We start from the raw sequence: 26098 nt of genomic DNA, 5'->3' as shown, positions 1-26098 counted from the left end.
GTTACTCTCTATCAAAGGAGCAAACTAAGTTAGCCTGTAGCTAAATATTAATAAATAAATAGATAAATAAATGTGAAATGAGAATAATTCATCTAATTTTCATTTTGTCATCAGGCAGCAATGGACACAAAGAAACCACCGGAAACAATATCTGTCAATATGACAGGAGGTTAATTACTATTAAATATTAACTTGTTTGAAAATTAAGCACTAATACGTATTTTTGAATCCATTGTTTTTATTTCCTATTTATATTATATTAGGCTCTTAGTTAATTTAATTCTGGAAATCAATTAATAAATCGTACTAGTACTGCAGTTATGTGTGTTTATTCGGCATCATTCATGAGGTTTGCTTGGGTGGTGCGACCGCGTAACCTTCATCTTCTTGCATGCCATGTGACTAATGAGACTATGCAATTATATCAACTCTCAAGGTGGTTCAGAGCTCAAAGGTAATTATAACTAAAATTAATATTCTCATGACAATTCAAATTCAAGATTACTTTAAACCAAATCATCTAAATCCTCCACCACTAATTAGATTTGATAGCTCACATACAAGTATAGAATTAATGGATTTTATTTTTATTTCTATATAAAAAAAATGGATTTTATTTTTATGTGAAAGAGCCATTAAAAATAAGTCACTAATTAATGGGGGGAGAATTTGGTTTTGTTAGTAATTTGTTTTATTCATAAATATTAATTATTAGTTTTTTTAGCACAAGCGATGTGATATTTTCTTCCTTTTCTTCTTTTTTTTTTAAGAAAACTTTCTCTTCTTTCTTAACTACTCAATTAATTTTATATTTCCACCGATATGAATAATTTATATGGGATTAAAACACACTACACGTTTTATACGATTTCAATATTCTTTTAAGCGCATAAAGATTAATGTTTTCATAGAATAAATAGTAAATTTAGTGTCTAAATATATAAATAAATGATAATTTAGTTTTTATAAGAACAAAAAATTTAGTTTAACCTTCAAGGTGTAAAAAATGTGATGATTCCATCCTCCAATTAAGTTTTTTAGAACTATTTTGTTATTAAATTTTATTATTTAATGATTAATTTATATTAAGTTATAAAATTTAGTAATTAATTTGTTATTAAATTATAGTATAAAATATGCTTGTCGCGTTTTTTATTTTAGGGACTAAATTAGAATGTTCAATCTTTGAAGAAAGAAAATGTATTTACACATTTAGATACAAAATGTTCGTTTATATGTATTTGCTTGTTTCCCTTTTAATTGGTAATAATTAAAAAAGGCACTTGCACCATTTTCTTTTGGTATTTATGTTTGAGTTCAGATGGTTTACAACTTACATATTCATAATTATATTAGTTTAATCATCATGCACTAATTATATAAAATAATTTTATATTTTTATTTAATAAAAAATTATTATTGATATAATTTTTAAAATAATTATCACAAAAATTAGCAATCTTATCATATATGATAAATTGTGATTGGATGACGATATTAATAATAAGTATATAATATTTTTCTCTTATATAAATAATATCATAAGTTAAATATATATATATATATTTATTGTGATTCATATAATTTAACATTTATAAAAATTAGTAAAAATGCTATTTTTGAAAAATTTAACGGTGAGTGTCAATTAATCTTATCCATTTATACAGAGAGACTAACACCACACCCACGTACTAATATGATTTGTTTGTTTGATATACAGGACCCTTGAACAGAACAAAAAGGAAATAGATGCAGAGTGAAACGGAAAAAATAAAGGGTTAAAATAGATTGTTTGTGTTTATAAATATCAAAAAAATTGGTATTAGTTCTTGTAAAATTTTTATATATTTTTATCTTTGTAAAATTGAAATGTGTTATTTTTTGGCCTGATAATAGACTTGGACGAATAGCCTAAGTGATATTTTTTAAAACTTGAATTATAGTTTAAAATATGTTTTTGTCCCTATAAATATCAAAATGTTTGGAATTTATTCCTACAAAATTTGAGTCTTTTTTTCATCTTCAAAAAATTAAAATATGTTATTTTTTTGTGTTACCTTTTCATTGATTCCATTAATGATTGTGGAAGTAAGTGATTTCTCGATAATAAAAACCATCACAAAATACAAAAAAATAATCCACAAATTTGTAAATCCCAAACTTTTTTCATCTTCTTCATCCACGAGACTAATCCAAGAGAGAGGTGAATTTAGAAGTCAAGTTGTTAAGTTTTTCAATGACATTTGATTCTAATAGAACATTAGAATTGATATTCATAATAATGAGATTGAGAATGAAGGTATAAGGTTTTTGGAAGGAAGAAAAATTTAAAAAAGAAGAAGAAAATGACATGATCAATACGATGGTACTAAGCATTCTAGTTGAACAGAACATTTAAAAGAAAAAAAATTATTTAAATTTAAAAAAGATGAAGAAAGTTAAAAAAAAAGAAAGTTAAGAAACAGAAATTTACAAATTTATGAGTTTTTTTTTTTCATTTTATGATGGTTTTTAACCCAGGAATCATTCACTCCTATAACTATCAATGAAACTAATAAAAGAGTGACATGTAGATTCGAATACATGAACTTAAGCTCGGGCAAAAAAAGTAACATATTTTAATTTTTTGAGGACGAAAAAAAGACTCAGAAATTTGTAAGGACGGATTCTAAATATTTTGATATTTATAGGTGCGGAAAATATATTTTAGTCTATAATTAAAGTTTTTTAAAATTTTCACATAGGCTAGGATTTGTCCAAGCCTGACTCCAGAAAAAAAAAATATATTTCAATTTTACAAGAACAAAAATATACCAAAAATTTTTCAAAAATAAATTCCAATTTTTTTAATATTTATAAGGACAAAAAATTTAGTAAAAAAAATATATCTTATAGCTCTATAAACAAGTCCTTTATGACTTGTCATTTACAATTGAATGTTTTAATATGCTTTGCAATGTAGTCACATTAGAACTTTTTATAATAATACTGTATTAAAATAATTGTATATTTTATATATTTAATTTTTATTTATAAGACTTAATTATTTAATTTAATGAGATTAAAAAAATAATTAATTTAATTAACTATAATAAATTTATCTTAAATTTGTATGTGAAAAACGTATATTGATTGCTTAATTCAAGATTATAAAAAAAATTAAATTTGCATTTCCATAATTATGCTAACATGTATAATTCAATATTACATTTTCCAAAAAACAACGTGCATTCTAGAAAACGTAATCCATAAATATGTTAACATAATTCTAGAAATGCTTTTCCCTAGGGTAAAAAATTATGTCTTACGGATTCATCCAGAAATGTTTGTGAAGCACCAAAATGCTGAAGGTCCCAGGGTCACAAAGCCAGGGACGGTTCCATTCACGACAAAAAGGAGCAAGTGAAAGGAAGGGCAATTTGGACATATTCAAAATATGGGGTGCAAGAAGCAATTGTAATAGTTATAAATTATAATGTGTTCCTTACATACCCAAGAGGCAACAATTATGGTCACGTGCCACGTGCCACGTGCCTTGTGTCTTGTGCCTTGTGCAGTCTCCTTAAATATTGTGTACTTCAATGGACCAAGATTCGATAATTTGATGAATCTAAATCAATCTGATGCCTCAAATACAAATTGGTTCAGACCATTACTTTGGTTTGAATTAAGCAATTACAAATATGATAAGTTTGGTTCGTATCAAAGGTTGATTTTAACGACTTAAATTAAACTAATTTAAATCGATAGAAAATGATCCATTTAAATTAAAATAGGTCTTAAACCCAATTTAAACTGACTCATGTGCACCCAAATTATTTATAATTTTTAGTGTGATGATTATGTCTATAGATCCAAAAAAAAAAATTAGTGGGAGTAAGGAATAATTTATAATATTTTCTCATAAAAACACAAAATATATAATATTATTATAAAATAAATTCAAAATATTTAATCTTTTACAAATTATAATTGTATTTTATGTATTTTTATACTTTAAAAATATTCTATAAATTTTTTTTATTGCCAATACTATAAAAAATAAAAGAATAAAAAAGTAAGATTAATATCAATTTATTCTTTTTTTTTACATTCATTGGGGTAATATTTATTTTTTTTTAGGCAAAAAAAATTATTACACATATAAATAAATAAAAAATCTTGTGGAGGCAATTCCCCCAAACCCCTATAACTTAGATCCATAGGTGGTAATCCCTATTTGATCCCTTAATTGTCAACACATAGGAATTAAATTTGCCTATTTTTTTATAGGAATCCAATTGTCCGTTTTGAAAATACAGACCTAAAACAAAATTTAACTGAAAATACAAGAACCGAAAACATTTTTTTACCATAAAACAACTATAAATACATTAAAAATATATCTTATTTTCGTAAATATTTATATAATATTTTCTAACATATATTTGTAAATTAAAATAACAAAAAATACATTAAAAATTATAAAATATAAAAAATATAGGTCATAAGCTTAACCGTACGGTAAAAAAACCTTACCCGTACAGGACACAGATTATTAGACTAATAAAAATGAATAATGCAAAATATTTCAGCTACATATATTTATTAATCAGTTAATAAAGTATAAATTGTTAATTATGATTAGTATATAAATTATAAAATATTCTCATTCAATGTGATTGCCTGTTAAATTTGTGCACTGTTTTCTTATATATATTTTTCACGCTGAAAAAATATATATTATAAAAAAATTAATTATATTATTTTTTTTATCGTTTTTTTTATTTTATGTGAATATTTAAATCCTCTTTTCCTTTGAATAAAAAAGAATATCCTCTTTTCCGACTTTGGAGAGAGACACCATCCCCCTCCCATAAATTTTTCTGTAACAAAAAGAAATTCAAATCCTCCCTCTCATGATTAACTTTCTTTATTAATTGTGGCTATACTGCCATTACTATGTTACCAAAATGCCCGCAAGTGTTCAACGAATTATAAAACATTAAATAGTTTCCTTTTCTATTTACTAAATATAGAAAGTATTAAATAATTTTAAAAGATAAAGTACTAAATAATATAAGAATATTAAATAATCTTATTAAACACTTTAAATAACTTAAAAAATATTAGGCGAATATTATACTTTTAGAGTGTGTTTGAATGGAGGAATTTAAAATTCTAAGAATTTCAAATACTTCAATTGAAATTCTTTTATTTTCAAAATTTTATGTTTGAATAAAAAAAGTTAAAATTATGACGGTGAAAAAAATGAATGAAAAAAAAAGAAAAAACATGATTTGTGTGCTGGTTATACGTGTCCCTCTACGTTCTTAAGCCCGGACGATGTTCCACAATCTCAGACGGTGTTTCCTCAAAAAGACGATAAGAAGAGAATTTCAATTTCTCATCTTTTAGAAGGAAATTGAAATTCCAAATTTTTAGTTGTTTAAAATTCTGTTTTAAAATTTCAAAATTTTAAATTCTTCAAAAAAAAACATCCAAACAATGAATTCTAGATTACAGAAATTCAAATTCTCTAATAAATTACTTTCTTCAGTTAAAATTCTCTATCCAAATTAGGATTTTCCCTGTTCAAAATTTTTGTTTTTATTTCCTCAACTAACCCTTAAAAATACATAACAATTGCGAAAATGATACGAATATTTTTTTCCTGCAAAAGCATAGGACACGTAATGCCAAATCAGCTAGTGGAGAAAGAGATAATACCAATTACTACCACCAAAGGATAATTTTGTAACTTTCACTCGAAGGTACGTATCTCTTCTGGACTCAAATACATCGGTTATTCAGAGGATTTTCTGCCTCACTTCATGGGTTCTTTCTTGTGCTTTTCCTAGTGGCCAGAACCATAGCTGCTTCTCTAAGATAAAGAACATCTGATGCTATTGAATTGATCTCCCAAATCCTAATTTGCAGGTACTGCTTTCTTGTTAATTCTTTATACCCTTTTCTTATTGCAAATTAATTAATAATAACAGATTACGACTGCTTATCTAGTAAGATCGATCTATGCTCTCTGTTCTTCAATATGCAGCTATGAGAAGATCTAATTGTGCAATTATAAACAATTAACAAACGATATCATACACAAAAAATAGAGTAACCAAGATCAACTCAGATCAAGATGTATGGATTGAATCTTTGGGAACATATATGCAATTTCCCTTTCATTTTATATATGCAATGCATCAAAACAAAATGTTTCATTTAGGGAGGGATTCTTATGTTTTGGAAGGAGGGAGGATTGTCAAATGATATCTGATGTAATCTATACTAATGTTATTTGTACATAAAAAAAAAAAATTATAACAAGAGAAATGCTATCTGTGAAACACATTTTACCCTTCTTCTACTACTAAACTAAAATTTCCTTCCAACTTATTTTATCATTTAAAACAACCATTATAGTGAAACCATAACTTATTATGCTTCCATTATTAAAAAAAATATATTTTTAACACACATTTTCCAGTGGACAAATTTAGATTTTACCCGTCCTCGTCCTGCCTTTTATGCAGGCGGAAGAGGATCAGGGTCAAGTTTATAGATGGTGGAGACAAAATAATAAGTTCATTCTTATCTATGTTCACTTCACAACTTTAAACTTTAATTATAACAAATAGTAAATTGAAGCTATCATGTAAATCATTGTGCTGTATGACATACATTAGATGTCTGGACTCTGCAGGCCACAAAATACAGAAAATAGTTCACATCAAGATGAACATCCTACGCTCTTTTTGGAACAGTCCCACTGGCCTCAAAACAACTCATTTTTGGGGTCCTGCCTTCAACTGGAGCCTTCCTTTTGCGGTAGATTAATGTTACTTAATTAGCACTATATTAGATTAATCAAGTTAATAATTTGCTATTGCAGCTGCAAATTGTTTTCCTCTTGTTGAAAATAAATTGGAGTGTGCTTGTTCTTGGTCGCTCTTATTTGTCTATTATACACTATCATTTTTTTTAATTAAACTTTATTTTAAACAATATATGGCCTTAATTTTATTGTCACTCTCCATCAAGAGCAAACTAAATTAAGCTGTAGCTAAATATTAATAAATAAATATGAAATTAGTTTAGATCGTGACATTAATTGAAGCATCTCTTTTGTGGGTCACCATCAGATTGATGTGAAATATCTCTGCACACTACACAACGCACGACGCAGGCAGTGAGGGAAAATGGAAAGATAAAAAAAAAAAAATAGAGTCCGTTTTTCAATAAATAAAGAATAATAAAACGTGAAAGTGTAGTTTTGTTAGAAGTTTTATAATTACCATGTACTAGTAATATCTCTGTCATAAAATCTGACTTAGTTTTATACTAATTTGAATATCTCTGGGACTATTATTATTTATCAGGCAGCAATGGACACAAAGAAACCACCGGAAACAATATCTGTCAATATGACCGGAGGTGAATTGCTATTAACTTGTTTGAGAAGCCTAAATTTGCAATTGAATTCATTGTTTTTTATTTCTAATTTATAATTTATATAATTAAGGATCTTAGTTAATTTAATTTTGTAAATTAATAAATCTTATATAGTGCAGTGATGTGTGTTTATTCGGCACTGTGCATGAGGTTTGCTTGGATGGTACGTCCAAGAAACCCACATCTTCTTGTATGCCATGTCTCCAATGAGACAGTGCAATTGTATCAACTCTCAAGATGGTTCAGAGCTCAAAGGTAATTAATTAAAACATCCTCATTACCATTTAAATTTAAAACTATCTTAACAAAATCATCTAAATCCTTCATCACTAATTAATTTAAACAGCTCATGACACACGCATATAGAATTAATGGATTTTATTTTTATGTGAAAGAGCCCTTAAGAATAGGTCAATAGCAGGAAATTTGACTATTTGCATAATTTAAAAGAGATTAAAATATGCTACACGTTTTGTACGATTTCGACTTTCTTTAAATACATATATCAGATTAACATTTCATATCTATCGATAGAAAGTACATACTTAACTAGATTCCTTTTATGTTTCTCCTTTAATGGGTATAATAAAATTAAAAAAAGCTTCCATTCCGGAAAAAAAACGCACTTGCACGATTTTCTTTTGGTATTTGCATATGTTCGAGTTCTGTACGTTTTACAATTATTGCATCATAGTTGTATTCAATTATATAATCTTATTTTTAAAATTTTGATATTGCAATACATATAATTTAACATTTATAATATTATTTTAGAAAAATCGGTACCTAATGTCATTATAATCTTATCCATTTATATAGAGAGACTTAAAACACATACACCTATACCTCTAGAGTGTGTTTGATTTAGAGGAGTAAAATAGACAGAGAAAAAATAAGAATTTTTTTAAAATTAAAATAAAATATAAAAGGTATGGGTATCATACAAATCTCTCTCTTTCAAAACAAAAAGCAAGCAGATGCCATTTTATTTTAGGTATTTTTTTATTCATAATTTTATTTTTAGTTATAGGCGATATAATGTTTGTAACTATGGGATATACAGGGGCCTTGAGCAGAACAAAAAGGATGCAGATGCAGATGCAGAGTAAAACTTATTTATTTGAACATTGAAGCTCAAAGAAAATGTCTTCTAGCTTTAAAAACAAGTCTTTTAATTATGACTTGTCATTTACTATTGATTGTTTTAATTTGCTTTGCTATTTCAGCACATTATAGCTTTTTATAATAATGCTGTATTGAAACAATTTTTTTATTTCATATATATATATATATATATATATATATATATATATATATATATATATATTAATTTACCAGTTAAATTAATTATTGCGTAAAACCTTTCTAATGATAATTATATTATAAATTTTGCTAAAATAGAATTTTGGTGTCTTATATAAGTTTAAAAATTGTCACTTTAATCCCTTATTTGATCTATTATAATGTCTCTATTAAACTAAATTGATCCTTCCATCAACTTTTAGCACCAATAATATTTTGACTAATGCAATATCTGTCATCAAGTTAATCAAATTAATACCATAAATTAACAGAAAAATCAATTTGACATAAGAAAATAAACTTTAAAGAGCACGAAAGAAAAAAAATTTAAAAATAAAAGATCAAACTGAAATTTAAAATGTGTATAAGGAATCAAAATTTTGTTTTAGCTTATATAAAGGATAATTTTCTCTTTTTTTTGTGTGTCAATTTTGCCTTCTTAAAAAAATGCTTTGAATCTGTTCCTTACCAGCCCAAGAAAACATGGTCTCATGTTTTCTTGCTAGGAATTGTGGTGCTTCAATGAAATCCTCACACTTTACAACAATTGTCATATATATAAACTCTGACACGCAAGTCAGTTTAAGTCCAAGTCTAAATGTGAGAAGAGAAAAAGATTGGATACAATATTGTTAGTGTTCTCAAAGTATATATTGGAGCTTCTAGTTTGTACTCGATAATAACGATGATAAAAGTTAATATTTAAAATATTTAGAGTAAATAAATAAGGACAAAATATGTTTTTAATTTTTTTTTTTATCAATTTTGTTATTTTTCTGCTAAACAAAATTTGGACGGATTTTATTATATTTTTCTTTATTTACATTTTTAATTTACCTTGTTAAAGTAATATTGTCAAATGATGACGTGATAATTATTTTGATAATTAATCATATTCTTTATTATTTTGATGTGACAGTTATGTGTTAAATTTTTATATAATCTGTTTTTATTTTTTATGAATTTTATGACAACTTTTGTTTTTATTTTTTTTAATCCTTCTCACATAACTTATCATCTTTAAAAATAAATGTGATAATTATGTGACTTATCATGTGGATTACTAATATGATATAATCATTATATAATAAAATATTATTGATTCAAGATATTTTTTTACTCTTTAAAGGTGTTATAAATTTTTTGATGATGTAAAAGATTGAAGAGTCTAACTTATTGGGAAAAAAGGCCATATGACTAGGTCGTGAAAGCAGATGTTATTAGGTCATTAGGGGTGTTCATGTGTTATTATTCTAATAACTATAACCATACTTAATTAATAACTAAATTACAAATAATTATTATAACTATAATTATAATTAATTTTGTATAACCAGTTATAATTTTGTATAACTTATTATTTTTAAAAACTAGTTGCATAATCGGTTATGAACACGTAACTAGCGATATAATCACTTATGTCTGTAATTAGTTGTATAACCGGTTATAGACAAATAACTAATTATATAAATAATTATTTAACTAGCTTTTATGTCAAAATAAATTAATATTTTTTATCTTCTATTAATTGTTAAATTAAAAAATTATGTTTCTTAATTTTTTTTAAGTAAGAACCTCATCCTCCTTTAAATTATAATTTTACTTTATATATAAAGTTAAACCTAACACGAATTAATGTAATTTAGTCAATAACACTTTTTTATTTTTAACCATTTAATTATCTAAACAATTAAGTTTAATATAGAATTGATTCCAAATTATAGAATTAAAATGTTTTTTAAATTAGTTTCTTAAATTTATATTTTAGAAACTGATTTATGAAAACATTAAAATTTTAATATATTCAAACTTTAATTTTTGAAAAATTTAACTTTTTATTCTTTTGAAAAACTTGTTTCGACCTCAAAAAATAAGAATAATCAAAATCAATCAAATTTATCTTTTTTTAGCCATTTATATTTTACTTATCCTTTATTTACCACTTTATCTATCATTTTCCTTCCCAACAATTTTCTTAGAAGTAGTGTAATATAGAAACTTCAAAGATTACTAGAAAACTCTTTTGAGTGGCTAGGATTCCAGGAACTCAATTAAGGAATTATTTTCCTTTAACCAATTGCCGAAAGGGGAATCATTGGTAATCAGCCCACACAATGGCTGATCACTTAATTCCACAATAAAAAAAATTATAAACTAATTTGACCAAAATAACTTATAAGTAATAAGATCAAACAAGCTTTCCATTTAGGAAAAAAAACTATAAGTCATTGAAATGACACGCTAATATATAGTCATTGCTATATTTATACCCAAAAATAGCTATTTTAATTTATCATTCAAACAAAACCAATTCCTCTTAACACAATTTCAAAATGTCATTTTCAAACAAAATATCAATTTTTTAACCTCAATTCTTTTAAAATGAAGTCTGAAAATTAATTCTACTAAAACCCAAAATAAATACAGCATAAATAGAAATCTTCACCTGTTAAAACTCCGTGGCAATGGCATTGAGGTTAACTGAATATCTAGTTTTTAGGGATGAAAAAATAATTTGTTGTGTGTATATATGTTACGAACACTGGGGGTGTGTCATTAGCAAGGGAGCAACAGGTAACAAGTAACAGTGAGGGTGTGCCATTAGCAAGACCCAAGAGGAAGAAGACCATACCCACCTATTTGGATGATTACATTCGTATGTAGGTAGCCCTACAAGTTACGATTGCACCAAATGCATGATAAGTTGTATCTTCTAGAATATTCTCGAATCTGTTACTAGCTGTAGGAATCATATTATGTTAGGCCGTTAAGAGCTGTTGGGCCGTTAGGAGCCATAGTAGTCAGCCATATAAATACATTGTACTATTCCGTTGAAAGGCAATGAATAATACACAATTCTCGTCTCTCTCTTTTTTCTGTTTGGGAGGATACTTGGGCCTCGAAAACCAAGCATAACATTGGTGCTTTCATTGAACAACAATGGCGGATGCGACTCGTTCCAGGGTTTTGGCATATTGTCTCGAGGACGCAATCGCGAAACTATCGGCGTCTCAGCTCTCAATGAACACGAAAATTGACGACCTCCTCCAGCGTATGACGCAGCTGGAGGCTAATCAGCAACCACCGCAAATGCCATCGTCTTCCTCGACAGGACAGACACTGCCAGCGTACAATCCAGTACATCATATGAAGCTCGACGTTCCAAGATTCGATGGCTCAGATCCAACGGGTTGGACCTTCAAGATAACACAATTTTTCGAGTATCACTCGACACCAGATCAAGAACGACTAACGACAGCATCGTTCTACATGGAAGGGCCAGCTCTCGCCTAGTTCCAATGGATGCACCGCAATGCACAGCTTTCGTCATGGTCAGCGTTCCTCCATGCGTTGCACTCCCGTTTTGCTGCGTCAACGTATGAAGACCCTACGGGGCTGTTGTGTAAGCTCCAACAACGTTCATCGGTAAGCGCCTACTTATCGGAGTTTGAGTCTCTCGCGAATCGCATTGTAGGATTGCCGGCAACATTTGTTTTGAGTTGCTTCATTTCGGGATTGAGCCCCGCGATCCGTCGAGAAGTGCAAGTTTTGCAACCAGTCTCCTTAGTTCAGCCAGTGGCGTATGCGCGTTTACAGGAGGAGAAACTCCTCGATGCGCGACGGCCGCAGGCACTGCGAACCCCAACAACCACCATTACACCTACAAACTCACGACCATCTACAGGTAGTGCTCCCTCCTCGTTGGTAACCAATCCTTCACGAAATCATCCAAGTAGGTGGGTATGGCATTCTTCCTCCTGGGTCTTGCTAATGGCACACCCTTGTTGTTACTTGTTACCTGCTGCTCCCTTGCTAATGACACACCCCAATGTTCGTAACAATATACCTTTTACATCATATATTACTAAAGCAAATATTTTTCATTTGGCATATACACTTTTGTCTAACTCGTTAATTAATATCAACATTGTCCATTTATTTTAAAAAGTAAAATGCTTTATACTAATATATAATAATATGTTACTAATGGAATTAATTAATAAATCATTTCATATACTAATATAATTATAAATTAGTATAATGTATCAAATTTGGGATGGGCATAGGACGAGTTAGCACATACCAATCCAAAATTTTGATTGGTTCATTTATTTGAACTCAATTTTAATTCGACCAAGACTGGTAATATTTTGATCATTAGGCTCTTAATATATGTGACAGGATTGAATCAACATGATTTATTAGGGTAATATATCAATATTAATATTATGTGTAGTTAAATCATAGAATAAAGTGAGAAAATTTATGTTTGATTTGTTATGTGTATAAAATTTCTTTTGACCAGTGATAATCACGTATTATGAATAAGATTAATATTTAATCTAATGAGTTAAAAGATATTTGTGGTCACTAATTCAGGTGCAAACAAAAATGATAGATTAAAAGAAATATAAAATTTAAACTAAGATACATTTTACAATATATATTTCAAAATAAATATTATTATAAATATAATATCATGTTATACAAATATTATTAAATAATTTTTTATTATTAATAAGAATAAACTTAGGAACAAATAGTTAATAAACAACAAATAGTTAATAAATAGATTTTGTTTTCTTTGCGAATCTTACGCGTGGCACACCAATCTTGAAATGCACTACCCATACTTTCAATTTTTTGTACAAAAAAAAAAACAGAAATGGTGAGTGTGGTCCAACATGCCTCTTAGGATAAGAGTAACTGAATAGCGTACAACGTGCTACATCGTCACTGTCTATATATTCCATCAATACTCTTAAAGTCAGAGAAGGGATGTGCACATGTAATTGTTTTTTTTTTTTTGTTTTGTTCTTTTGGTCGAAGCAAAAATGTGAGAGCAAAATTACAAGACAGAAAAACTAAAAAGGGATCCCATTCCCACGTAGAAGGTGCATGCGTTACACAAAACAAACAAAACAAAAAGAAGTGTGATGGTTAGAAGCAATTTCAAACTTTGATTTTGATGGAATCCTAAGGAGGAACACTACAGCCTGTCCACTATATATAATGGTCCCCCTCTATGGTTGTTTTAAGTTTTATTTTAACTTTTTATCGGGTAAGTGCTACTCTGTTTCCCGTTTAATTTAATTACCCCTTATATATTTTTAAACATTATCTCAAAAAAAAAATCACGTAATCAACTTGCATATCATTAATTGATGGCACAAAGACATGATAGTACGTACTTTATCTAGGATATGATCATGAAATTGTTGACTTATTCGTTTTCTTTTATCTAGGATGAGATACGACGTGATATATGTTAAGACACGAGAAATGACATGATTTTAAAGTTAAGACAGCTTAAATTGGAAAGAAAATCTATTCATCCAATGTAAGAAAGAGACAACAAGCACACATATTAATATAAACTCGTAGCCTATGGATTGTTTAGTTTTTGAAGTCTTTCCAAGTTTGACACATGAAATGATTAATGACCTTGTTTACATGTAGACTCATTGTAAGTTAACATTGCGCAAAAACGATATTGTTTGGGATATTGCATTTCAATCCAGGGCATTACGGAATATGCTTTGGTATTAATCAAGATATATACACAAGTTACGCATTGACCACCACCGAAAACTATGCAGGCCAATTTGTTTTTGCATGTGACCATGATCACCAATTTAGTGATCAAACATTATGGAACTAATTAATTTCCTTTTATATATTTATTAATGCCCTCTTTTATATGAACTTGACATTCATTTCTTGAGGAGTATAGTAAAGGGGAGTACAAGGACTTAAGAATGCCACTCTCTTTCAGTTATGATCAATATTATTCTCAGCTGCTGGAACGATAAATAATAGTAATTTATAGGATATATTCCACAACCCCGCTAGCTATATATGATATTTGTGTGGATTAAATGGAACATGGTGTTTCTTCCAGACATGATTAGGAGAAAGAACATTAGGTGGACTTCAATCCAAAATAACACAACTATAAAAGAAAAGTAGACTAATTCTTTTCACTCAAAGAAAATAAATAGGGAATAGAATACTTAGGGCTTAACTTAAATTCCGTGCGAGTTTCTTTGTGAAACATTTTCCACCGTACTATAGCGATTATTTTTCCTTATTACTTGTTTAGAATTTTATATAGGAATTAGAAAAAAATATTGTTTGTGTAAACAAAGAGTTTTTTTTTTTAATTGAAATATGAAGTGCTATTTTACCATCAGATGTGGGGGACCTCTCTCCAAACTCCAAAAATGAACATGTGAATGCAATGGCGTCCCAGATTTACCATCAGAATCACTACAGATGATTTTTTTAGTGTTTGTAAGTATAATTAAATTTAGTAATAATTATTGAACGAGTAGATCAGAGTTTATGTAAATCGTTTTAACTTAATTAATGAGTTCGAATATTTCATCCTTTAAATATGTAACTGCCTAAAATACTAAACTTTAATGCTCATAATAATTCAACTGATTTAAACAAAATACCTCTCATACATGCCGTCTTAAAAAGATAGTCTTTTAGGTTTTTTAAGTGTTGATTTTATTTCTTATAAATTTTATTTTCTTAAAAAATTATTCTTTTCATCACTTAATTAATCATAATATGATATACATTTAGATAGGACTGATTCAAGAGTAAAATAACTAAAAACTAAAGCAAATTATAGGCCTATAAAAAAAATATTTAGCTTTAATTTTTATAAAACAAAAAAGGCTTCATATAATAATAAAAAAGGCTTGATATATAACTTCTATTAAAAGTAATAATTTTTTTCTAAAATTTCATTTAATTTACTGTTGAGCTGGGCCTGCATTTAGATATATCCTATATCGCCTTAATAATAACTATTCTATAACAATACATGATACAACATAATTACCTTCTATAATTATACTATTAGCTCGAATAAGGTTATCTTTCATGAAGAATACATATTATTTATACCATAGCACGTGATATAACATCTTTAAATATGAGATGTCATTAGCTATATAAACTATTTTAAGTATTTATAAATACTAAATAAAAAATTAACAGGTTATTTTTTTAGAATTCAAAAACATATTTTAAAAAGGTTTAAATATGTTTTAGATTTTTAATAAATGATCAATTTTTATTGAGTCCTTAATAAAAAAAATTTGTTACATTAGATTCATGTATTATCAAAACTTTTATTTGAGTCATCAATTAACTAATGATATGATAACTTGTAAATAAATCTTTCATATATATATATATATATATATATATATATATATATATATATATATATATATATATATATATATATATATATCAATGTTTCATTTTCAAGGATTAAAATGAGTATTAACTATTATTTAAAGACTTAAAAATGTTTTAGGTCCCTAATAAATAATCGAGTTTTGTTTTGGGTCCCTAATAAGAGCAAAAATACATTTGCTTAAAATTTAAAAATATTACAAACTCAAAATTGAAAATAACAAATCAACATTTTTCATCTTTTTCTGAAGAAGTGAAAACAAGGTGACACCTTAGAACATTTTCATCTTTTTTTTTCTTTCTGAAAATGGGTATTAACTCTATTGTTTAAAGACTTAAATATGTTTTAGGTTCTTAATAAATAATCGAGTTTTGTTTTAGGTCCTTAATAAAAGCAAAAATATCTTTGCTTAAAATTTAGAAAATATTAAAGACTCTAAACTAAAAACAACAAATCAACATTTTCATCTTCTCAACACATGTTTTATAAATTTTGAAAATGAAAATTATTTTTTAGAAAATGAACACTTAAACCAAGTGACATCTTAGGAATCCAATGCAACGGAAAATTTTATTAAAGACCCAAAACAAAACTTGATCATAATTGGGGAACTAAAACATATTTAAGCCTTTAAATAATAGAGTCAATACATATTTTAGTCCTTGAAAGTGTGAGACGCCTACAAATTAGTCACCGAAGAAAAAAAAGAATTTATTCCCATATGTTCAAAAAGTGTGACTGCTTGGTCCTATCATTAACGTTCTTTTGTTATCCTTAGATACTTAGCCTGATGCCTTTGGTGATAACATAGGAGTTGATGGTTGTCACATGTCACCCACATAATTGTCATGTGTCTATCATGTGTTTAAAAGTTGGTTTTTTAATTTAGTTTATGAACTTAATAATTTGTTATTATTTTAGTTTCTAAATTTAATTATATACTATCATTTTGATCTCTGAAAACACTTATAAATTTTCAATAAGTATCATGTTGTATGTAAATTATTAACATAGACATTACTATATTTCCTTACTTTTATTCTTTATCCATCATATTTGTTTCTTTTCTCTCACCATTTTTGACATTTAAATTAGATTTAAATATGTTTAAGATCCACAATAAATAATCAAATTTTGTTTTGGGTCCCTAATAATTTTTTTTACTGTTTTGAGTCTATGATATATTAAAACGTTTGTTTTGAGTCTTGGTCGTTAGTTAAGTGATGACGTGATACCATGACAATCGTTGATAATTTTGGAAAGATTAGTTTGTCAGATGACACATAATCACTTAACTGTTGGTAGGAACTTAAAATAAAAGTTTCAATATATCAAGGACTCAAAACAATAAAAAAATTATGAGGAACTCATAACAAAATTTAGTCATTTATGAACTTTAAAAATATTTAAGACTTTCAATTATACTACAAATATGAAACTAATTTATGAGTTATTACATAGAAGTAGTTAGCAGCCAAGTTTAAGATATTGCTAACAAAATTCTATAAGGTTCTAAATCATATCTTCTACCCAAATCTAGTTATTATCTTATATGTTATTAATATGTGTAGAATGTTAAGTTAAATAACTAATTAATTAATCTATTTTATGGAATAACCCATTAACCATGAAAAGACATTTAAAAAAACTTGAGAACCAGGAAAGGAAGAAAAATGAAAGTGTCATAACCATTTCCTTACATACTCTTTAGATGGGACAAGTGTAGTACCCTGAATTTTTTTTTCCGGTCATTTCAATTTTCACATTATTGTTCAAGGGTTGATATTAGAGGACATGACCCTCTAGTAGCACACAAAATATGTTTCATTTTTCATTCTTTTGATCACATTTGGGGTGTAAGAATGAAAAATTTTAAAAATGAAGAATGTGCAAGTGAGAGAGGTGATATACAAGACGGATCCAACCACCATTTGTGTATATATGAAAAAATGTATATTATTAAAGAAAAATATGTTTTTGAGTTGATATTTGCTTAAAAGTTTACTAGTAGTAGACCATTTCTCTAATTTTATCAATAAAATTAATAATAAGTATTTTTTAGAACTTATTATTCATAAGAACTTAAATATTTAAATAATTATGTAAAATAAAAAATAATCCCTCCTTTAATATATTCTTGGATCCATTCCTAGTGGTATATGATCCCTCCATTGGAACATGATCGATGTTCAAAGTAAAAAGATCAAGCATATCAAAAAATGTAAATAATGAAAGTTGTTTTCATGAACTACTACTACAATGTATATATGGACATCAAAGAATTTTAAAATGTAATGGTTATTTGAGAGTGTTGAAGAAGCTATTTGAAAATTTTAATTGAATAAAAAATAACTTCTTACACAAGCTAGACAATGTTCATTAAGAAAAAATTAAATAATTTTTAAAGATATTTTTGTTATTTTTCTATTAGAATTAATGTTTAATATGAATAAATGACAAACTTTACATGCAAGTGATGAATGTGAAAGCCAAGGTAAATTACAAATTTTGGCAGAGGAAGGTGAAAAATATAAGAAATATGGAATGAAAGCAAAGATATATGGTAATAACTATGTTAATAATTTACATGTAGTATGAGATTTAATTAAAAATTTAAAAGTATTTTCAAGAACTAAAATTATATTATATAATTAAGTTCATGAACCAAAATATTAATAAATGATTAAGTTCATAAACTAAAATAACAATAAATTATTCAATTCAAAAATTAAATTAAAAAATCAACTTATGAAATATTTGTCAATAATTAACTCTCACATCATTATCATATTACCTAATTAAGCACTTTAAGAACAAAATAATAGAACTAACAATGTATTCAATATCTCACACTTTTTTATATTTTTGAAAACTAAATTAAATTTTTTATTTTTTAAAGATTATTTTGTCATCATCTCATAATTTTAGGATCAAGGATAAGTATTTACCCTACAAATTATATAAAAAAAAAAAAAACTGAACCATATCCTAACAAAGGACGATAATATATTAGGGCTGATGATAAGAAACACGCATACCCTTTTGTCAACAACACAAATTCCAGGCTGTTCTTGTTCCCATCTTCCCTTGTTCTTACTCTTCTTCATTCCCACAACACAAACAAAACCTTTCTGTGAGTTTTCCAAAGTCTCCTCAACCATGCCACTGGTCCCCATCATTCTCTCCATTGATGGCAAGTAGTTAGTGACAGTGAGTGAAGCCTCTTCTCAGCATGCATTAATTGCTCTATGCAGTTACTGTGCCTTGTTATGTTACTTACTACTGTTTAGTGTCCATCATACTATGCCATTTTCAACTACCTCTCTTCCATTTACCACTCCTCGTTCAACGCGTGTCCTTCATTGAAGATGCAATTTACACTTTAATGCCCCTCCTTATTGATTTTTTATTCACTTCCCAAAGTATTGTCCCTCACTCTATCCTATGCTACTGCTTCTTATCTTTGCCTCCTTGTGGTGTGTGTCATTCTTAATTTGTTTTCCTTCTTTTATGATCTTTGCTTCATGAGTTACACTGAATGGTCCGTGTTCTCTTTTCTTCTATAAGGCCTTTTTTTAATAAAAAAAAATGGCTAGCTTGAATAATAATGTTGAAATAAGAACAAGCTTTCTCTCATTTTTTCATGAATGAAAAACCATAGCAGCTATTGTATAGGTCTATGGAGTAGAGGATGCATTTTTTTTTTTAAATTTGTAGTTCAATAAAATTTTCTTTTGGAGAGTGGTGTTTTCAGGGTAATTTGATAAATTTGCTTTCTTGTTTCTAAAATTTCTATTGCTCTTTAAAAATATTTGCAGTTTTTTGAGTGTTATGACATGTTTCTTTTCAGGTGTCCTTTCTCCCTTTGAAATTGGTAGCTAAGTTTGATGTTCACATTCACAAAGTTTGGTGCCTAATAATGCTCAGAGTTGGTTCGATGAGATACTTTTACCTCTATCTTGTGGTTCTTACTTGGTTTTTGTCCATCCCCAGTACTCATGAACTACAACTTGCTCAGACCCAAGTTCTGTTACAGTTAAGAAAGTATCTGGAGTACCCTACCTCTCTGCAAATGTGGGAAAATTACAATGTAGACCTTTGTAGCCTTCCTCCATCTGCACATGTGAGCCTCAAGTGTGAGGGTAATTCAGTAACTGAGCTTAAAATTATGGGAGATAGAGCTGTGAAGGTTGACAAGTTCAATGGACATGCAGTTCCCAATCAGACACTGTCACTGAGCTTCTCTATTGATTCTTTTGTCACCACATTGACAAGGCTAACAAACTTAAGGGTCCTTAGATTGGTGTCCTTGGGGATTTGGGGGCCACTTCCTGATAAAATTCATAGGCTTTCTTTGCTTGAAGTTTTGGATATGAGCTTAAACTTCTTATATGGTTCAGTGCCACCAAAAATGTCTGCAATGGTCAAGCTTCATACTCTGACACTAGATGGCAATTATTTCAACAGCACAATGCCTGATTGGTTTGATTCTTTGTCTAATCTAAGTGTCTTGAGTTTGAAGAGTAACCACTTAAAGGGTTCATTCCCTTCTACACTATGCAAAATTAGGAGTCTTGTTGATATTTCCTTGTCCCACAATGAGTTGTCTGGTGGATTGCCTGATCTCGCTGCTCTCTCTGGCCTACATGTACTTGATTTAAGGGAAAATCATTTAGATTCTGAACTGCCACTCATGCCTAAAGCAGTGGTCACAATTCTGCTTAGCAAAAATTCTTTTTCGGGTGAGATACCAAATCACTTTAGTGAATTGAGTCATCTTCAGCATCTAGATCTTTCATCAAATCATCTCAGTAAGATGCCCCCATCTTCCTTGTTCTCTTTGCCAAACATTAGCTATTTGAATTTAGCCAGTAATGAGCTAAGTGGATCCCTTCCACAGAAACTAAACTGTGGCAGCAAACTTGGGTTTGTGGATATCTCTAGTAACAAGTTAAATGGTGGACTTCCTTCTTGCTTGGCCAATACATCGGGTAAAAGAGTTGTTAAATATGGTGGAAACTGTTTAGCTGTTGATTCTCAACCTCAGCGGCGAGGGACTTATTGTAAAGTATCAAGCTCGGGAAGGAAAAACTTCTGGAAATGGAAAATAGCTGCAGCAGTTGCCATGATTATTGTAATTGTTCTTGTACTTTCTGCTTTTGGAGTTTTCTTTTATAGAAAATATCGTTCAAGGAAGATCTATAGGCATCAGATGTTGTCTAAGGCTGTTCAAGATAACTCAATAACAGGAGTTTCTTCTGAAGTCCTTGCCAGTGCTAGTAAGTACTCAACAGGCTATGCAATAATATTCTGCTGTCTTGAATCAACAATTGGCTTTAGATTGCTGAACTGAAATAATAATTGGACACCTAAAATAGTAATGTCTTATTTTATATGTTTTTTCAGGATTCATTTCTCAAGCAGCGAAGCTAGGGACACAAGCTACTCCAATACGTAGACAATTTTCAATTGAAGAGTTGAAAGAAGTCACAAGAAACTTTGATTTGTCAACTTATATTGGTGAAGGCTCCTTAGGAAAGGTATCCTTCAATCACAAAATAGTCTCTGAAAGATATTGGATAGTTTCTAGTGTTTTAAATATTCTTTATAATTCACCATAGATGGTTTTCTTTTTTGTTTATTTCGTTGTTTGAATGCTTTTATGTTACTGGATGTGGATAGCATGCATAACTAGTAAATCTACTCATAAGAAGGGGTCTTTCCTAAGAAATATTCAGAACACCTTCATACTACTTTAGTTTTCTGATAGATTGCAATTTCTGAAGTCCCTCTCAAGAGTGTAATTACTATTTTGGGTCTATAAACCTATGTGAATTGTGAAAGGGTCAAGTGATTTTCTATCCATATTGGTATCAAGTAATAGTATACACAAGGCAATTTTGTCGCTCATTTTGGGTCTATAAGTGGCCTCTTATGTCTTCTGCTTAATTTCAGCTGTACAAAGGTAAACTAGAGAATGGAACCTATGTGGTGATAAGACGTGTGGCTCTGTCAAAGAAATGCTCAATACAAAATCTTAAAGCTGGGTTGGATTTACTCTCAAAGCTTCACCATCCAAATTTGGTTAGCCTTTTTGGTCATTGTATTGATGGTGATGGACAAGATGATTCCAGTGGCCTCAAACTTCATCTTGTATATGAGTATGTGCCGAATGGGAAATATGGTACCCATTTGTCAGGTTCGTATGAGATTGTATTATTATTTTGTATATTAATGAAAGCATCAATTTCACCAAATTCCGTTCTTGTCTCTCTGATACCATAATTGTTTTCCATGATTTCCTCTTTCGAGAATTGGAAATTGTATAGAGAAGACCCTGCTTAGAATGAGACTTTGTATAAATTATTTTAGGTAGAATTTATAGAATCAGTTGCTACCGAAAAAGTAGTGTTATCTCCTAGTGCAATGTGGAGGAATTTTTCTGTTGATTTACCATTTACATTATTGCCAAAGCCAAATTGATTGCATTCAAGTATGCTTTTGAGAAATAATCATGCATCATTAGGATGTAATGAAATCAGATGATTTAACTCTTCTTTTATGCTGTTAGGCTTGACTTGGATATTACCATGTAGAAATGTCTGCCTTGGGGACGTTTAATGGATAACTTTTCTTATTATTACCATTATCATTTTATAACATGTTATATCATGTTTCATAACCTCTAATTTATTACCAATTTGTGACATAGAATGCTTCAACCAACTAATCTTTCTTTATTCAAACATGCAGAATTTTCATCAGACAAGGCACTGAAGTGGTCTGATAGATTAGCAATTTTAATCGGAGTTGCCAAAGCTGTGCACTTTTTACATACCGGAGTTATACCGGGTTGTTTTAGAAACCAATTAAAGACAAACAATATTTTACTTGATGAGCATCACATTCCCAAACTAAGTGACTATGGTATGTCCATCATTGCTGAGGAGATCGAATACCTTGAGGTATGTGTAGTTTGCTATTCAGTCCAGCTACTAAAACATGGTCTATTATGCTTGATCCTAGAATGACTCCATTGCTTTGAATGTGTTGTGCAGGCAAAGGGAGAAAATCTAAAATCATGGTATGTATACTGGTGGTAGCTTATTTTCCTTAAGTGTAACAACTTGCAAGTGGATTCTTTAGTATCTTGTTGCGGTCTTAGACTCTCATGTTATAAGATTCAATAGGACTACCATTAATAGTACTTAATCATACTCTCTCTCTCTCTCTCTCACACACACACACACACACACTACCTCTATGCTAACAAGTTTTGTTCAGTCACCACTTTTTTTCTTCCACATTTACTCTCCTTTTTTGAGTTTATAAAAATGAAATGCCTAATATGCTATACATGGTTATTTTTGTATGGATGAATACCAACATTTGTTATTCTTTTCTTTCACTTGCAGCCAAAGAGCAAAATTAGAAGATGATGTCTATAATTTCGGGTTGATACTGTTTGAATCTCTTGTTGGACCCATAGCAAGCGAGAAAGGAGAGAAATATTTTCTTGATGAAAAGGTAAAACTTTTGAAAACTCCTGCCTTGTTTTTTCTTTGGAGGAGTAACAACTCAAATGTGAGATTAACTAACTCTCAAACCATTATAAATGTTTACTTATAGCTGGTTAAACCACTTTTAAGTGCATCAACAAGTACCTGCTAAAGTGACAGTAGTAGCTGATTAACCATTTGACAAACATATTTAACCGATAATATATACTTGCATATAACCAATGAATTTTTAATATAGATTAGCAGCAAATTCATGATTTAAATTTGGAGTATTCATAGGGGATCCCTGATTGTCTATCCTCAATATTTATTGTTTCAATGAAATATTTATTTTATTTTATTCATTATTGAGTTTTGTTAATGAGACCTGGTCTTGTGAACTACAGACATCCTTTGACAGTCAAGATGGCAGAATTAAAATAGTGGATCCTGTAGTGTTGACCACTTGCTGTCCAGAGTCATTATCAATTGCAATATCCATCACAACCAAATGCATATCCCGTGAATCCTCACCTCCTCCTTCTTTTGAGGATGTCTTATGGAACTTACAGTATGCAGCTCAAGTCCAAGCCACAGCAGATGCAGAACAAAAACCAGATTCTACATCCTAAGTACAAGTTTGTAGAAGGCACAATACTAAATCTTTAAGTTGTTCATTCCTTCTCCAACGATGCAGCAGATAGATAAAGCAGGAATTGTTCAATAGGATCTTCTATAAACTAAAATCACAATCTCTTATGTCAATCTTCATGGCAAATGTATATTTGTTAACATACATTTTTTCCTCATCTATTTTCTTTTTCTAGAATTTTTTATAGGTAGAACAGGGTAGGATTCATGTACCTTGAAAAAGTGGCAATTATGTTAACAATTCTGGTCAATGAAGTAAATCATTAACATGACTAACTTCTGCTACAAAGAACCTACTCTTAAGCTATCGCGTGAGGTTGTCAATTTTGCTTTCAGTTTTGGAGCTTCTAAATTACTGGTTGAATGCCTACGACTAAATGGACACGAAGAACATATTAATTAATTAATATTTTAGTATTGCATTGCATTGCATTAAATAAATATTTATTTTACACAACTAAAATTTATAATAAATAAATTCTTCTAAATAATTATATTTTATTTAAAATCTATAACAAATAAATATTTTTAAACGTACAATTATACTTTAGATTTATATTAAAAATTGACTTAAATATATTTTTATCCTTAATAAATTTTTATTTTGCGTTTAATTTCTAATAAAATAATGCTTTTATTTTTTATTTTTGATATTTTATTTTAGTTAGTCTTTGGTAAATTAAAATATTTGGTGTTTGTTTTTTAATAAATTAGTAAATTTTGTTTTAGTCTGAATTAATAACAAGTGAGAAATATTTATCATGAAATAAATATAAAATTTGCTAATTTATTAGAGGCTAAAAATAAAATTGTTATTTTATTATAAACTCATCGCAAAACAAAAATTTATTAGAGAATAAATTTAAAATCAGATATTCATTAGAAATAAAAAAATATATTTAAACCTTAAAAAATTATATTGTGATATATTATTATTTTTAATTATTGATATTTTCTTGTAAAAAATATTGAATTTCAAGTTAAGACTAAACATATTAAAAATAATATATTAAAAGAGATAACAAGTTAAATCACTCAATTTATATTAATAGTATAAGAAAATATGTCAAATGTATGTGGTGAGTGTATTTGAATTTTGAAGATGGTTATATTAAAAACATAACCAAATGGATTATAATTCTCTAAAGTGTGTTGATCACTTAAAAAAAATGGAAGAAATTATTAGATGATCCTAGATCACCCATTAATCTATAATCTCAATCAATCTCTATATAGTAAGTAATCAAGATTTGTTCTTCATAAATAAAATCTTAAATATATGTCACATAAAAATTAGTCAATAGCATGAATGAACTGGTGGTGGTCCAACTCTCTCAACACCACTTGACTAGTATAAAGTAGTATTTCCTTTGTACTTATATATAATACTATTTCCATTTTATTGTTTATTTTTTTAGAAGACTTCTAATTATTTGGTGCATTAATTATTTTTTTATATGATATTCTTAATTAATTATAATATATTGTCTCCAAATACTAATTACTCGAACGCGAGAAGCAATGAAGTGAAAAGAATAATAAAGGATAATTTATAGGGGTAGATATAGGAATCAAGTTCCCAGGTCGATCCATTGAACTTGCAAACCAGATGGATAACAGATCCTTTTTAAAAATCCACATGGCCATAGGCAATTTGGTGTTGTTCGTACTTGTTGTAAGCCATTTTCGTGAGTCATGTTGTTGTCGTTCCTTGTTTACAGTTAATATTTGCCCTTTGCTTCTGACTGATAATCTTTGTTCCTGTTATTGTTGATGTTGTACCTTTTTTTTTACACAAATGTTGTGCCTTGTTTACAGCTATTTTTTTAATTATTATTTAGGTCCGTGAACCAAGTTTTTATGTGAAGGTTTTGCGGACCAGATCTAAAAAGAAAGATCTTTTGTCTCGTGAACTAAATTTATAAGGTAGAATTTTAAACGGATTAGATCAATCTATATGCTCACCTCTGATAACTTAGGAAGAGTA

The 26098-nt window shown here is 28.6% G+C and overlaps 3 protein-coding genes across 9 annotated transcripts; all 3 read left to right on the top strand.

Moving 5' to 3' along the window:
- Positions 1–1764, top strand: LOC102662471 (mitochondrial pyruvate carrier 1). Its single transcript, XM_041010811.1, has 3 exons — positions 1–169; positions 319–454; positions 1721–1764. The coding sequence occupies exons 1-3, from the start codon at positions 121–123 to the stop codon at positions 1758–1760; spliced, it is 225 nt and encodes a 74-aa protein (XP_040866745.1). The 5' UTR covers positions 1–120; the 3' UTR covers positions 1761–1764.
- A 3981-nt stretch (positions 1765–5745) lies between these two features.
- Positions 5746–8686, top strand: LOC100785165 (brain protein 44-like protein-like). 3 transcript variants are annotated; one of them, XM_006598674.4, is made up of 5 exons: positions 5746–5919; positions 6692–6816; positions 7368–7422; positions 7560–7695; positions 8504–8686. In XM_006598674.4, the coding sequence occupies exons 2-5, from the start codon at positions 6724–6726 to the stop codon at positions 8547–8549; spliced, it is 330 nt and encodes a 109-aa protein (XP_006598737.1). In that variant the 5' UTR covers positions 5746–5919; positions 6692–6723; the 3' UTR covers positions 8550–8686.
- Positions 8687–19013: 10327 nt separating this feature from the next.
- Positions 19014–24435, top strand: LOC100784640 (probable inactive leucine-rich repeat receptor-like protein kinase At3g03770). Of its 5 annotated transcripts, none has more exons than XM_006598981.3 (8): positions 19014–19171; positions 19812–21240; positions 21368–21501; positions 21917–22160; positions 22715–22926; positions 23020–23045; positions 23377–23488; positions 23868–24435. In XM_006598981.3, exons 2-8 carry the CDS (start codon positions 19881–19883, stop codon positions 24090–24092), a joined length of 2313 nt encoding a protein of 770 aa, XP_006599044.1. In that variant the 5' UTR covers positions 19014–19171; positions 19812–19880; the 3' UTR covers positions 24093–24435. The 5 variants fall into 5 exon arrangements, with proteins under 5 accessions (XP_006599044.1, XP_006599043.1, XP_006599042.1 ...); XM_006598980.4 differs by lacking the exon at positions 19014–19171 and adding an exon at positions 19195–19383; XM_006598979.4 differs by lacking the exon at positions 19014–19171 and adding an exon at positions 19195–19437.
- The last annotated feature ends 1663 nt before the right edge of the window (positions 24436–26098 follow it).

The sequence above is a fragment of the Glycine max genome, chromosome 16 (genome assembly GCF_000004515.6).
Source record: "Glycine max cultivar Williams 82 chromosome 16, Glycine_max_v4.0, whole genome shotgun sequence".
Lineage (NCBI taxonomy): Eukaryota > Viridiplantae > Streptophyta > Magnoliopsida > Fabales > Fabaceae > Glycine > Glycine max.
Note: the sequence above shows the minus strand (reverse complement) of the source record. Positions and strands in the feature narration are given on the sequence as shown.